Source organism: Bombyx mori, chromosome 5, assembly GCF_030269925.1.
Source record: "Bombyx mori chromosome 5, ASM3026992v2".
NCBI classification, from domain to species: Eukaryota; Metazoa; Arthropoda; class Insecta; order Lepidoptera; family Bombycidae; genus Bombyx; species Bombyx mori.
This window is the reverse complement of record NC_085111.1, coordinates 16,089,568-16,103,688: the sequence shown is the minus strand read 5'-3', so window position 1 is coordinate 16,103,688 and position 14,121 is coordinate 16,089,568. Positions and strand designations below refer to the sequence as shown.

At 39.2% G+C, this 14,121-nt stretch overlaps 1 protein-coding gene across 1 annotated transcript; it reads right to left on the bottom strand.

Annotated features, from left to right (window-relative positions):
• Positions 1 to 522: 522 nt before the first annotated feature.
• On the bottom strand, positions 523 to 12,389 carry LOC101742225 (atlastin). Its single transcript, XM_004930190.5, has 13 exons — positions 12,229 to 12,389; positions 11,472 to 11,680; positions 10,904 to 11,059; positions 10,310 to 10,465; positions 9,546 to 9,695; positions 8,548 to 8,683; positions 7,266 to 7,450; positions 6,381 to 6,602; positions 5,024 to 5,272; positions 4,004 to 4,252; positions 3,412 to 3,651; positions 1,767 to 2,039; positions 523 to 762 (listed from the first exon to the last, which is right to left on the bottom strand). Exons 2-13 carry the CDS (start codon positions 11,670 to 11,672, stop codon positions 724 to 726), a joined length of 2,256 nt encoding a protein of 751 aa, XP_004930247.2. The 5' UTR covers positions 11,673 to 11,680; positions 12,229 to 12,389; the 3' UTR covers positions 523 to 723.
• Between the last annotated feature and the right edge of the window lie 1,732 nt (positions 12,390 to 14,121).

Genomic DNA, 14,121 nt, shown 5'->3' with positions numbered 1-14,121 from the left:
CTTGGCCTATGGACGCTGGTTATGCGATAAATACAATCATGCCACTGTCTAGCGAGATGAACTTGTTTTAAACCTTTATTTGGAAAAGGACATATTATTATAGAGCTCAGGAAAACTTATGGAATGAGGCCAGAACGTACGTGGTAAGAATCAATTAAAGGAATGTACTTTGGATGAACGCAGTGGCTCTAAGTTGTTAAGATGAACAGCGCCAATAGCAGGTTGTAGAGCAGGATAAAGGGAGTGAAGTCATAGATCACGGCACTCTCCTTGCAACGTACGGAAACACGAAAGCAAAATCAGTCCGTCGACCCAAGTCACAGGACGTTGCGAGTCCGTACGGGTCGGTACCACCATTATCAGATGCTAAATGATGCTTTCGATTTGTGCCTGCTGGATTTGAGTGCCGGGATAGGCACATCGCTCGATATGACACACCAAGCATCTTATCACTTAAGCCGCAACGACTTATATTCAGTAAAATTTGACTCTCCTTGAAATAAAATTAATAAAACGCATATATTTACGTGAAGCATTTAATTATCTGAACGATCCTTCAAAACGATGTAAGCATATTGCAATTATTTTATTACGATAAAAATGTGTTTATCGTCACGATAAATGATTGTAGGTAAGTAAAAACAAACGGTGCCTTTGATTGTAATCTCACAATCCAAATCATTATTTATAGTACGCTTTTTTATTCAAAAACATTTGCAAGTTTCACAAAGCATAATTCGTATCGTAGCTCCTATTAATGCTCTGCAAGAAAAAAAAAATTGGCATTAGGAAAACAGTAATCATAAATAGTAATTATTAAAATTTGTTACTAGTAATGATAATAATCAATGCTTCTCTTTGTTCATCTACTAGCGACCCGCCCTCGCTTCGCTTCGGAAACATTAAAACACACATGAAACCAAAAATATAAAAATTAAAAAATAATAAAAAAAGTAGCCTATGTTCATCAGGACAATGTCGGCTTCTAATGAAAAAAGAATTTTTCAAATCGGTCCAGTAATTTCGGAGCCTATTCGAAACAAACAAACAAACAAATCTTTCCTCTTTATAATATTATTATAGTATAGTATAGACTATGTTTGTGCGTTATTTATCCCAACGTGTTGAAGCCTTTGGCTGCCTTTGCTACTAATATCACGAATGAAAATGAGCTAATTGATTTTTGTTTTTGTTTTTAAATATTATTACATTTTCACGTTATATTACAAAAACCGAAATAAAATTTATTATCAAGCTTTTTATTGCAATAGAAATAAAACATCCTCAATAAAACAAAATTTGAAATACTATCCGATATCCGATACTACTATCCAATACTATCGGAAATACTACCCGATTTCAAGGGTGCGAAAAAGAATTCATTGAATTCGATAGATCATAAAAAAATCGTAAATAAAATTCACAACACAATATTATCAACATTATTTCTTTTTTTTTATTGCTGATGTGCGTCAACCAGGTCAGGTTCCGCTATGATATCTAAATGTGAACATCGCCGTCAATCTGTGTTGTGTTGTCTGTCCCATCTTTCAAACTGGCATGCATGCTTCGCAACAAATATGCGCAGGACTATGGTACGTAGCGTTGCAGCTAAAGTCGTCATCGCTAATTTTATTACTAATAAATAGGTGAGCGAGCTGATGGCCCACCTGATGCTAATTGGTTGCCGGATCTCATAGACTTAAGATATGATTCAAAGATGCATTTTGATTGTATACATATTTTTTAGTTTGGATTACACTTACCCAAATCAGATCATCATAATAACTATCCTCGTCATATTTCGAGGAACCGCATCGCTCATTCCTGAAGTACCTAATAGCATAGTACTTGCAGTCCTCGTGGTAGCTCCTGCGTTTGGCCAACGTGATTATCCAAGGCACTATCAGGGCCCACATGGGTTTCGGGCTGATCAGATCATCCATCCTCCTCTGGTACTCATTGAGAGCGTTTCTCTCAGCTCTTCGGTTTCTCAAATCGTTCGTTTCGACGTGGTCTTTGTACAAAGAATCGATTTTCTGTATTAAAAAAGAAACAATATTGTTATGGCGGTACGAGTAACGCCATCTTGCATATATTGCACATATGGCATATATTTCAAGAACGGATATCGAAACAATTAGTTTTATTGAGCCTGTTCTGGAACATGGTACCGAGTCGGTACGACTAAAAGCGTGACAAGGCAGTTAGTTCCATGCAAAGCGAAACAGGTGAAAGGTCACCTGAAGGATCACTTGAACCGACAAAGCAAATTATAATGCTGAAGCGGTAGGCAGCGGCTTGGCTCTGCCCCTGGCATTGCTGAAGTCCACGGGCGACGGTAACCACTCACCATCAGGGCCGTATGCCCGTCTGCCTACAAAGGCAATAAAAAAAAAAAAAAAAAGAACTCTACCTGAAGTGTCGTAATAATTAAATCGAGTTTTGATTTGTATTATAATAATAATCTAAACAATAAAATATAAAATAAAAAAATAAAATATATATATAAAATATATATATTTTATATATATATATAATATATATAATATAAAATATATATATAAAATATATATATTTATATAAGATACTAGCCGTACTCGCCCGTTTCGCTGCGCATTTAAAATTAACATTATTATTTATTGTCATTATTATTAGGGAATCCAAGACTCATATAAATATTATCCTATCCATTAACTACATGTATTTTCTACATGGACACCAAGTTTCAAGTTCATTGGATGCACGGTTCAGTAGTTATAACGGAACATCCGTAAAAACCACTGTAGATTTATATATTATTAGCTGTACCCGTCCGCTTCGCTGGGCATTTAAAATTAACATTATTATTTCTCACCCCCACAAAGATTCTCATCATTAACGCCCCCGCAACTGGTGTAGGGAGTCCAACACTTACATTAATATTAGCCTATCCATTAAGTACATATATGTATTTTCTACATGAATACTAAGTTTCAAGTCAATCGGATGCATGGTTCTGTAGTTGTAAAACTACTGTAGATTTATATATTCCACCAAATCATAAGTCTTGTTTTGGCTTAGGAACTCAGAAATTCAGGCCTCGATTATTATATATCTGAACAGCGACTTGAAAGGCTTGAAAAGCACTTAAAGCTGTGACATTTTACTGGTGGTAGGACCTCTTCTGAGTCCGTGCGGGTAGGTACCACCGCCTTGCCTATTTCTGCCGTGAAGCAGTAATGCGTTTCGGTTTGAAGGGTGGGGCAGCCATTGTAACTATACTGAGACCTTAGAACTCATATCTCAAAGCGGGTGGCGGCATTTACGTTGTAGTTGTCTATGGGCTCAAGTAACCACTTAACACCAGGTGGGCTGTGAGCTAGTCCACCCATCAAAGCAATAAAAAAAATATAGAAACATTGCACCCACTCCTGAAAGCAATTGCTTTTGGAAGTCATCGTTTACGCTTTTGTGCGGATGGAAATAAAACAAGGCAATATCCTTCTTGCGTTTGTGTATGCCCTTCAGGTCGCCCTTGCTGTAGCAGCACGAGTTACCGCTCCAAAGCTCGTTCATGCTGTCCTCGTACATGCTGTAAGCTGCTTTGAAAGCTTCCCTGTTGTGCTGTTTATTTATTTTCTCGAGCAGTATAAATTTATCGGATATTTTCTGTGAAACGTTCAGAAGGTTAAATCAACTCGTACATCAAGTTAATAAAACATGATGTTTAAAAAAAAAAACTTAATTTCCTGTAGGTACTATATAGCGTTTTGTCGGAGTTGACACTTTGTATAGTTGCTGTTGGCACTTAATGGAAGGTTTGTTTTAGTAGGGCTATCAACAGATGGCGTAATATTATTTCTAACTATAGAATACATTCGACATTCATTGGCCCAATCTATAATTTTCTCCTGTGTTATGGGAGCTAGGGATACATACGAGAAACATCATCCAGGCCGAAGTCTGCCGCCTGCGGCGTCCAGATGAGCTGGTTCGCCTGTTGCAATGCAACGCATCTAACCTTTATCAATGTCTGTTTAAATTCATCCTCTTCATAGTCCGACGCTCGGTTCCTTTTGCTAACAAAATCATCGGTAGCGTCCTTGCTAAACTTCTGATGTTTCAGTAGAAATTCATCGTCTTCAACGGCGTATTCCTTTGAGAGCAGCGTCTCCATAGCCTTGGAATAGGTCAATACGGCTTCAGATATGAAGATCCTCGTGTTCCCTTCGTTTTCGTGGTTCAGGTCAGTGAGTTTCTTTTTTAAATTCTACGGAATAAAGCGGAGGTGATTGTGGATTTACGAGCGTCAGATTTTTTTTTATTGCTTATATGGGTGGGCGAATTCACAACCCACCTGGCGTTAAGTGGTTATCGGAGCCCATAGATATCTACAATGTAAATGCCGCCACCCACCGTGGGACATGAGCTGTAAGGTGTGATTACAACGGCTACCCCGCCCTTCAAACCGAAACGCATTACTGCTTCACGGCAGAAATATTCAGGGTGCATGTTCGAATTATGGAGAATTTTATGTTTATGTAATTTATGGAAAATTATTAAAACTAATGAATATGTTAGAGGAAGTCTGAAAGTGGCACCTGTGACAGAGAAGCTGAGAAGTGCGCGTTTGGGATGGTATGGACATGTGATGAGACGAAAAGAAAATGACGTTGATAAGAGAGTGTCAACTATGAATGTGGAAGAATATAGAGGAAGAGGTAGACCTAAGAAGAAATGGATGGATTGCGTGAAAGATGATATGGGTAAGAGGGGAGTGAGCGAAGAAATGGTATATGATAGAAGAGTATGGAAGGAGAAAACATGTTGCTGGGAGAAGGGCAGGAGAATGATGATGAGTTAAAACTAATATTTGTGGTCACGTTTTACTGTATAAAATGACACCTTAGAACTCATGTCATAAGGTAGACGGCGGCATTTACGTTGATTTACGGAGATGTCCATGGACTTCGTTAACCACTTGTGACCAGATGAGCGGTGAGCTAGTTTACCTATATATTGGACGAAATATTAAACAAACCTCAATCAAAACGACTCTAGCTTGATCCTCAAAGTCGGCGAACTTCTGTCGTCGGGAATCGAAGAATTCGATTGTCTTTTCAACGGCCTCATTGTGCACGGACTCCAAGTCCGTGGGGTGCAGACACAACAGATTTTCGCCGTGAACTTTTTTCACTTCATCAGCATATATCTTCTGGGCCTCGGAATTCAGTTTACGAACTTTCGTTTCGTTCATCAAGAGAGTTTGGGGCAGTATCTCATCTAGTTCCTGTCAATCAAAACAGAATTAAATCGCTTTGATGCCTCCATTGAGATGAACATAATGAGAAAGCTAATAACGATTGAAGATTTCGGTGAGCCTCGTCAATTTTCATCACCAAACCAGATCAATGGTACTTTTTTCCCATCAAGGGTTCTAATCATTACGACGAAACTCTATAAATTAATCACAGCTAGATTATTACTTAATTTTTAACACTTTATGTATGAAATGTATTGGAACTCTTTTTTTTATTGCTTAGATGGGTGGACGAGTTCACAGCCCAATTGGCGTTGAGTGGTTACTGGAGCCCATAGACATCTACAACGTAAATACCGCCGCCCACCTTGCGATACGAGTTCTAAAGTCTCAGCCTAGTTACAACGGCTGCCCCACCCTTCAAACCGACCATGCTTTACTGCTTCACGGCAGAAATAGTCAGGGTGGTGGCACCTACCCGTGCGAACTCACAAGAGGTCCTACCACCAGTCAAGTCTACCAGTAATGCCTAAGGCAACCTCTACCAGTCAACCGAAGGTGAAGCAAAGGGAACAATGGTGGGTGCATTGAAACATAAATTAAAAACATACAAGTTTCTACTTATTCCAATCCAAAATTCATGAGAAAGAAAATAATAGTAAAAAATGTGTGTGTGTGTGTGTGTGCAAATCACCCAATGTAGCAGTGAAACTTATAAAAAATAAAAAAATAATTTTTGGGGAAACCGCCTGCATGATCACGGTATTCTTACGCTAGGTAAGTATGATTTAGTAAGAGAAATACGAGAACGTCTATCAACTGTGTAACATCTCGTCACCGCGATTCAGGAATTGTTGAATTTACGTGCAGCGACATCCGTTAATAACAAACTAAATAGAAATAAAAGTATCTCAGGGCGCTCCGAGAGCCACGACAGCGCGCACGGACGTCAAAAACACACTGAACTTGTCGGAGACGCGAGACCGTGTGGAGCGCTTCGTGATTTGTCGGCGCCGCTCGGAGCCGCTTCGGCAAGCCAATCGCGGCACACTTGTTTTTTCGTTTCGTTTCATTTCGTTTCATCGAGTTTGAAATCAAACGGTTCTAAAGAAGTTTCACTTCAAAAATCTTGTAATACCTTAACTAAGTTGTCCAAGCGAGCAACGAGTTCATCTGCCGATCCCATTTTCTTCTTACTATTGTACAGAGCCTTAGCCGCTTCTATGGCCTGAGAGTGGCTGAAACGGATAGCTTCTGTGGGAGCGCTAAGCTGATCAACGCCGAATTTACTGTTCACCGTGTTCTCGTAAAGTTCCCGAGCGTCATTCACTGCCGTCTGTAGTGATATATCAGTAATAGCCTGCCGAAAAATGTATTAAAATTTTTATCAAACAAATTCAGTCCGCTGAAACACCTCTCTTCTGACGTAAAACCATTTTTAGAATCTCATTTTAACAGAATAAACTATTCAAATACTCGGACACTGTTCATTTTGAGGACATATGAAAGAAATCGGCATTTTATAAAATTCCCAAGCTTTTATCGGTTATTGGGTTTATTTTGCAAACTAGAAAAACAGTGGTCGTCCTGACATTACGAGGAAGTCAATTCCAATAGTTGAACAGTTTGAAATAAAAAAAAAACTTCAGAGGTGACAAGGGACACCCGGATGGAACGAAGTTCCTTTCGATTAATTAGTGAAGGAATTGTAATTTTTTTTTTAAGTTATTATAATAAATTACGGCATTATGAAGAAGAAAAAAACAATACTATGAACTAAATTACTATTGTTGAAACGCTATCTCGAGAAACTGTACTCATTACGCGGACCAATCGGATACGAGCAATGTCACGCGATAAGCGCCTACACGTTGATTGGTCAGAATGACGGATCTAAAAAGTGTCGTGACAACTTTTCGTAAGAATTTTTTCCGTCTAGCCCCCTTTCACAACGCGCGATAAGGAACTTCGTTCCAATAAACACGTACATTCGATAATCACAGAAAGATTTCTTTATATTCACCTTCGTCATAGATGAAATCGTCGGCGTTTCATTGCTTTTGAACAGTTCCAGGAAGACATTAAAGTGCGTGGATAGCTCCTTAGCTCGTATCGTTTGTCCATTGATTTTTTTTGGGACGAGATTCGATGGTGAAAATAAAAGAGTCACCAACTCCAACAGATACGTCTTAAAGTTCTCCTCTAAGTCTGGAATTGAAATATATGACATTTATATCAGTTCAGAGGCAATTCTGTAGCAAATGTTTTCCTTCAATCATAATAAATAATAGTGTTTTTAAATCATGGTCATGGTAAAAACTCATCACAGCATGTCAGCTAGACGAACAGATCTAATCATTACTGTAATATAAATGCAGTGAATCAGCATTGCAATATCGGCTAACCTAACTTTGAGCTCAGAACCACAACGGCAATGGTTTTCCCTATTTATTCCAAAACTCAGATATAGAGTGAGTTACATGGATAATAACAATGTTAGTTAATATTAATTAAAAGTAATTCATGTAAAATAAATTAAATGTCAGTCATGTTAAAATCACTAAAATAGGTATTGTGATTATTAAGCTATATTTTGTGAATTGTTTTGCAGTAATTACATTTGTTTGTATAAAAGAAGTTGTAGTTGCTATAACCGTCAATCACAAAATGGCTAATTGTGTAAGAACCACTGAATAACTAAGGCGTGGCTTTTTGTTGTAAACAAGTAATGTTAAAGTTATACAGAATTGTATTGTATTTTCATTGTAAAAGAACTTATGTGTGAAAACCCTGACTTAACGCCGACATATATCTTGTATATTTATAGGCATACTCGTAGAAGATCTTAGAACCAAAACGTAGTATTGTCATCGGTCCTTGATAAGTGACCAAAATTTTAATTTCACATTTTTAAATAGCAACATATGAATCCAATGTAATAATTAAAAACATATAAATAGACAGACAGATAATATTAGATATTAAAAACGGCCAATAAAAATAAACATACAAAATGAACAAACTGTGGAACCTCAATCCCCAATTTCATTTGGAAATGTCACTGATTGAAGGCACTATGTCTTTGATTCTAAAAGTCGATTGTGAGCGCATGTATGTTCAATGCGTGATTATTTAGAAAAACAACAGAATAAAACTTTAGCATAATACGAATTAACTGCTTTTGTAGATGCCACAACAACTTCAGTTGCACAGAGTACAAACCATCTTAATCGTCGCCAAAGCCTTCCAATTACTTACATTAAAATCCAATTACTTAAATTACAAGTAGATTCTGAATCTCATACCAGAAAGCCGACCGTCAAACTGAGGTTTCAGAACGTTAAACCCAGGGTGGGGCAACAAGAAACCAGAGATCTTCTGAAAACTGGACGTGATCTGTGCTCGTAGCTCCACCATATCCGTAGAAAGATCCTTCGTCACCTGAACAAATTTAAGAGAACAACAATGAAGTTTTATAGCAACTTGATGATGAATTAACTTTATTTTCTCTGAAGTCGTCGTGACCTAAAGGCTAACTTTTTTAATGAAATTCGTACTTAGCACATGATCACTAATAGCTCCGTCCTCGTCGAACTCGTCAACTACGACGAAAAGTTCGACGAGCAAACTAGCCCATAGACATAGCCCATTAAAAATCTCGCGCGATCTTCTCAGTGGGTCGATCCGCGAGAGCAGGACTATCGACCAACCGAACAGCCCGTTTCTGTATGGAGTCAAATGGAAGTAGCTGGTACTTGGGAGCCCCGGCCCAGAGGTGAGAGCAGTACTCCACGCGAGGTCGGACCTGCGCTTTATAAAGCGCATGTCTCTGCCCAGGCGCGAAATACCGCTTCGCTCTGTTGAGGACTCCCAACATTTTAGAGGCCAATTTGGCTTTACCTTCCAAATGACTCCGAAACTGGACATCGCTCGAAATATCGACCCCCAGAATTCCGATACTCGCGGAAAGCTGCAGGGATACTCCTTGAAATTCCAGCGCCATGACAAAAGGGTCCTTCTTCGCAGTGAACGCGCAAACCTGTGTCTTCAATGGGTTGCACTGAACTGAATTCAGTTCACCCCACTTGGAGACCCGCCCCAGAGAGTTCTCCGCTTCAGACACAAGTTTTAATCGCCTTTGTGAAGCTCTTCTTTTGCTCTTTCTTCGGCTCTTGCAGGATATGCGGAAAGCGACATTGATGCTGGGGTCAAATGTAATCTTAATTTGAGCGGAGCAGCGCATGGGACCACGCCCCCGTGACCTCTTATCGATATAAACTAGATCCTCAAAATTGTGCCTCACCTCAAATCGTTTAGCGACGAGTGAGTCCCCCCCTTTACTGCCATAAGGGTGGGTGTCATAATACGACCAATCACGTATCAGGAAGAGCAGATTTTGGAACGACTTCAATTCTTCTCCGTTATCAGCTGCTTTCGCATACTGTGTAAACAACTGAAACAAAGAATGATGTGTTGTTGATGTTTTATTTACTAGAAAGGCCAAATGGATTGCCGATGTTTTATTGCCTTTGATGGCAGACGATCATACGGCCTCGTAATGAGGAATGATCACCGCTGCTTATGTTTATCAGGAATATCAATCGCACAGCAAACGGACAACATGGCTGCTGAGTTACATTACTGGTGGATTGGTTATCAGTGGAAGAGATCATTATCACTGTCCAGACTACCACGAATCAATTATGTGTCCGGTTGGAATGGTACGATAACTATTATTCGAATTAAAATGAGACCCTAATATCTCAAGGCTTTTCATAATTTCATAAAAGACGTTTTCACAATTATGGGGTTTGGTGTATACTTTTTTTTATTGTCCTTGTAGACAAACGAGCATACGAGCTACCTGGTGGGAGTAGTTAACATTGTCCATGGACGTCAGCAATACCAGGGGCAGAATCAGGGCCTACCGTTACCGTTACGTAACGATGGGTAGGCTGTAGACTAATCTGCAGGAACAAAACTCACCGACTTTCTTGCTTATGCTAATGGCTTGTCTATGCTAAAAGGAATAAGCAATTAATCAGATCGGTATGCAAGTAAACGTACCTGAAGGAACTGAAGATGATTCTCCTGGAGATTCTCTTTCAGGTTGTAGACCTGAACTGAAGACAGGAGCGTGGACAGAGCGAAAATGATGGAGCAATCTCTCATCGTGGTTTTGCTGTCGAACAAACCTTGCGTGTCCATCAACAGTACTGCAACCTAGCGATGTTCACATTCAATGTTCATGATTGGTTCGAAAATAATCAAAACCACAAAATTTGCGGTTCGTGACGTCATTACCATACATGTTTATATTAAAAAAATTTGCTGTTTCTACCAAAATAATGTACATATTAGTAGTGCAGTTTGCTACAGTAAATTGGTAGATTAAATTTTAAAAATATTACATACGATATACGAGTTGACGGTCCACCTGATGTTGAGCGACTATCTGAGTCCATAGACATCTACAACGTAAGTAGTGCCATCAACCTCGAGAAATGAGTTCTAAGGTTTTACAGTACAACGTATGGCCCACTCTTCAAATCAAAATGTATTGGTGCTTCACGACGGAAATAGGCAGGGTGGTGGCATATCTTCATTTATATATATAATGATTGCAGTCAGGTGATGATTTTTGATGTGATCAATACCGACCTTATCTCCATTCTCAAGGGTTTTTATGATAGGTTCCGACCAGATCAAGAGACCGACAGTGTTGCGCTCAGATCCACCGCGCCACGTGAAACCACCAAGAGGTTCCGAATCTTCGCCTAAGGGTTTAGCATTATCACCCTTTTCTCCCTTAAAAACCTTAAATGAAACAATTAGTTTTACAATATTATTTTTCTAAAGCACCGTGGAATACAAGTGTGATATAAAACAAGTTGATTCCTGTATGAAATTACTCATAGACAGCCACTGAGTTTCTCGCCGTATCTTCTCAGTGGGTCGCGTTCCCAATCCGGGGGTAGATTCTGCGAAGCACTGCTCTTGCTAGGGTCAGTGTTAGCAACACTGCGGTTTGAGCCCCGTGAGCTCATTTACACAATAGGGTGAAGCTGAAATAGCCTCTCAAAGCTATCAGCATAGGTAGGAAAAGAAAAAAACTTTAATAACAAAGAGAAAATCAAACTAACTTCGGTACAATAGTCGTTAGAAAAATCATTTTTATATAAAACTTCCAATTATTGTCAATGGATGACGCTGTAAAATATTTACTTACAGGCGAATGCAGATATCTCAAAAAGTAGTTTAGCAGGAACGATTTTCCAGTGCGGAATGGTCCAGCCACGCTGAATAACACAACAGGCAAGTCTTTAACATCATCGCGATTCAGCACACTCTGCAACGCCACTACATCCAAATCGAATGAACCATCATCTTTATATTTGAGCAATTGGATCTCTCTAGGCGTACCACTCATGCTGGCTCCTGGAAATCAAGATTATCTTTTGACTTCATATCTTCGGCTTTCGCGAATCGTTCACATAATTAAAACTAGTTTCACGGTTTAATTACACGTTTTTTTTTACTGTAGTCCATGAACACGATATAACGAGAGAGAGGATGCAAAACGAGAAATTAAATGGTATAAATAGTTTTAATTGACGCATATTAACTTTCGAACCATTATCCGCGCCTTTGGTTGTTCTATAAAAGCGTACTTTGTTCGTTTTTTTAAACTATTATTTATTTTTAATTTTTTTAGTTGAATTTCAATTTTTAAATATTGAACTGTCATCGGTCCTTAAGAAGTATACCAAATTTCGAGTTAATCCGACGTTTTGAAGGGGATCAAAATCATGTTCAAAGATTCCGTTACATACATACATACGTCTGAAGCTAATAAAAGCGTATTAAAAAGAACACCGGCACAGTCGCATCGCTAGATACGAATGCACCGGGCGTCTTATCCTTTAGGCCACGATGACTTCACAATTGCTTAATTTTCAAATTAACCATTACACTATGCGACTTACAGAAATAACGCAGGTTAACTAGTTCAAACACCGACGACGATGCTCACAATGCTCAAAACCGACACTGTCTCTACATTTATATTTGCAAAATTTCCCAGCCAATCTATGGATGGCCAATAAAAAATATTTTCAAACCAGTATCATTGAAGTTTTACCACATCCTTATCATTCATAGTCGCTGTTGTTTCCCGCAAGTAAACTGTAAAGTATATGAACTGATAGGTGACCACACAAAAAAACCTATTATATCTCTGAAAATAGGTTTTAGTTATATTGTTCTTTTTTTTTTAGTTAAATAAAACAATTTACTATTGGAGTAGCCACGCTTATGACCGGCCTTTTCATGCCCTGACGCAATTGAGACCGTCAGCGCAAAAGTGTCCTAAGCTTACCATAGTTATTAAGGAGCAATGAGGTTTAAGTTTTCATGAATTTGAATTTGAGCGGTAGGCAGCGGCTTGGCTCTGCGCTTGGCATTGCTGAAGTCCATGGGCGACGGTAACCACTCACCATCAGGTGGGCCGTATGCTCGTCTGCCCACAAGGGCAATAAAAAAAATTTTTTTGAGTAGGAAAAAAAAAAATTCGCGCAAAAATAATGTTTACAAAGCCATCTGTTATCTATGGGTGAAGCTATGAATAGGCCGGTTTTGCATCAAAATTTATTATATTTTAAATAAATTGCAATATACATCATTATAAGCACAAGCATTATGAAAAATTTTGGGTTAGGCCACTTTTGCGCTGACGACCTCAGTTATACGAGTAGGCTCTGATTTTAGGGTAGTTACGACAATCGGAACAATGAAATTTTAACCTTACATCACGAAGTAGACATTCTTTCCTGTTTGAAGGATGGAAGAATCATTTTACAGTAAAAATTTGGACCCCTTATCTCGGGGTGGAGTGAGTCCTGTCACAATGGGTGAGTCATGTCATCATCACTGGGAACAAATCACGCATGGTCATCTGGCCCCAATTTTGTATTCTGTGTTATGGGTACCTGAGCCTGATAATCATACTGATATGTGTTTAAATATATAATAGATATTGTTAATAAGGTGAAATTCAGTGAGCAGTGAGTAGTGAGTGAACTAATATGTCGCGAGTCTTTAGTTACGCTGTCAAGATATAATGTTAATGTAAAATTATAACATATATGTATTGTATGTTGGAGTATTTCTACTTTCGGGTAGCGACATGGTAAGCGGGCGGTCTTCGTAAGTCAATAAAACCAGAAATGTTAACTCAGAGCGTATATTACGCAGGAGCGTTCCGTCTGATACGGCGACTCGCTCGCTTCTGAGCTCGAGTTTTTTGGAACGAAGTTCCTTATCGCGCGTTGTGAAAGGGGGCTAGACGGAAAAAAATCTTACGAAAAGTTGTCACGACACTGTTTAGGTCCGTCATTCTGACCAATCAACGTGTAGGCGCTTATCGCGTGACATTGCTCGTATCCGATTGGTCCGCGTAATGAGTACAGTTTCTCGAGATAGCGTTTCAACAATAGTAATTTAGTTCATAGTACCGCCCGATTAGCCTCCTCATGTCTCTGGGCAAACTGTATGAGCGTCTGCTCTACAAACGCCTCAGAGACTTCGTCTCATCAAAGGGCATTCTCATCGATGAACAATTCGGATTCCGTGCAAATCACTCATGCGTACAACAGGTGCACCGCCTCACGGAGCACATTCTTGTAGGACTTAACCGACCAAAACCGATCTACACGGGAGCCCTCTTCTTCGACATCGCAAAAGCGTTCGACAAAGTCTGGCACAATGGTTTGATTTTCAAACTTTTCAACATGGGCGTACCGGACAGTCTCGTGCTCATCATACGAGACTTCTTGTCTAACCGCTCTTTTCGATATCGAGTAGAGGGAACCCGCTCCTCC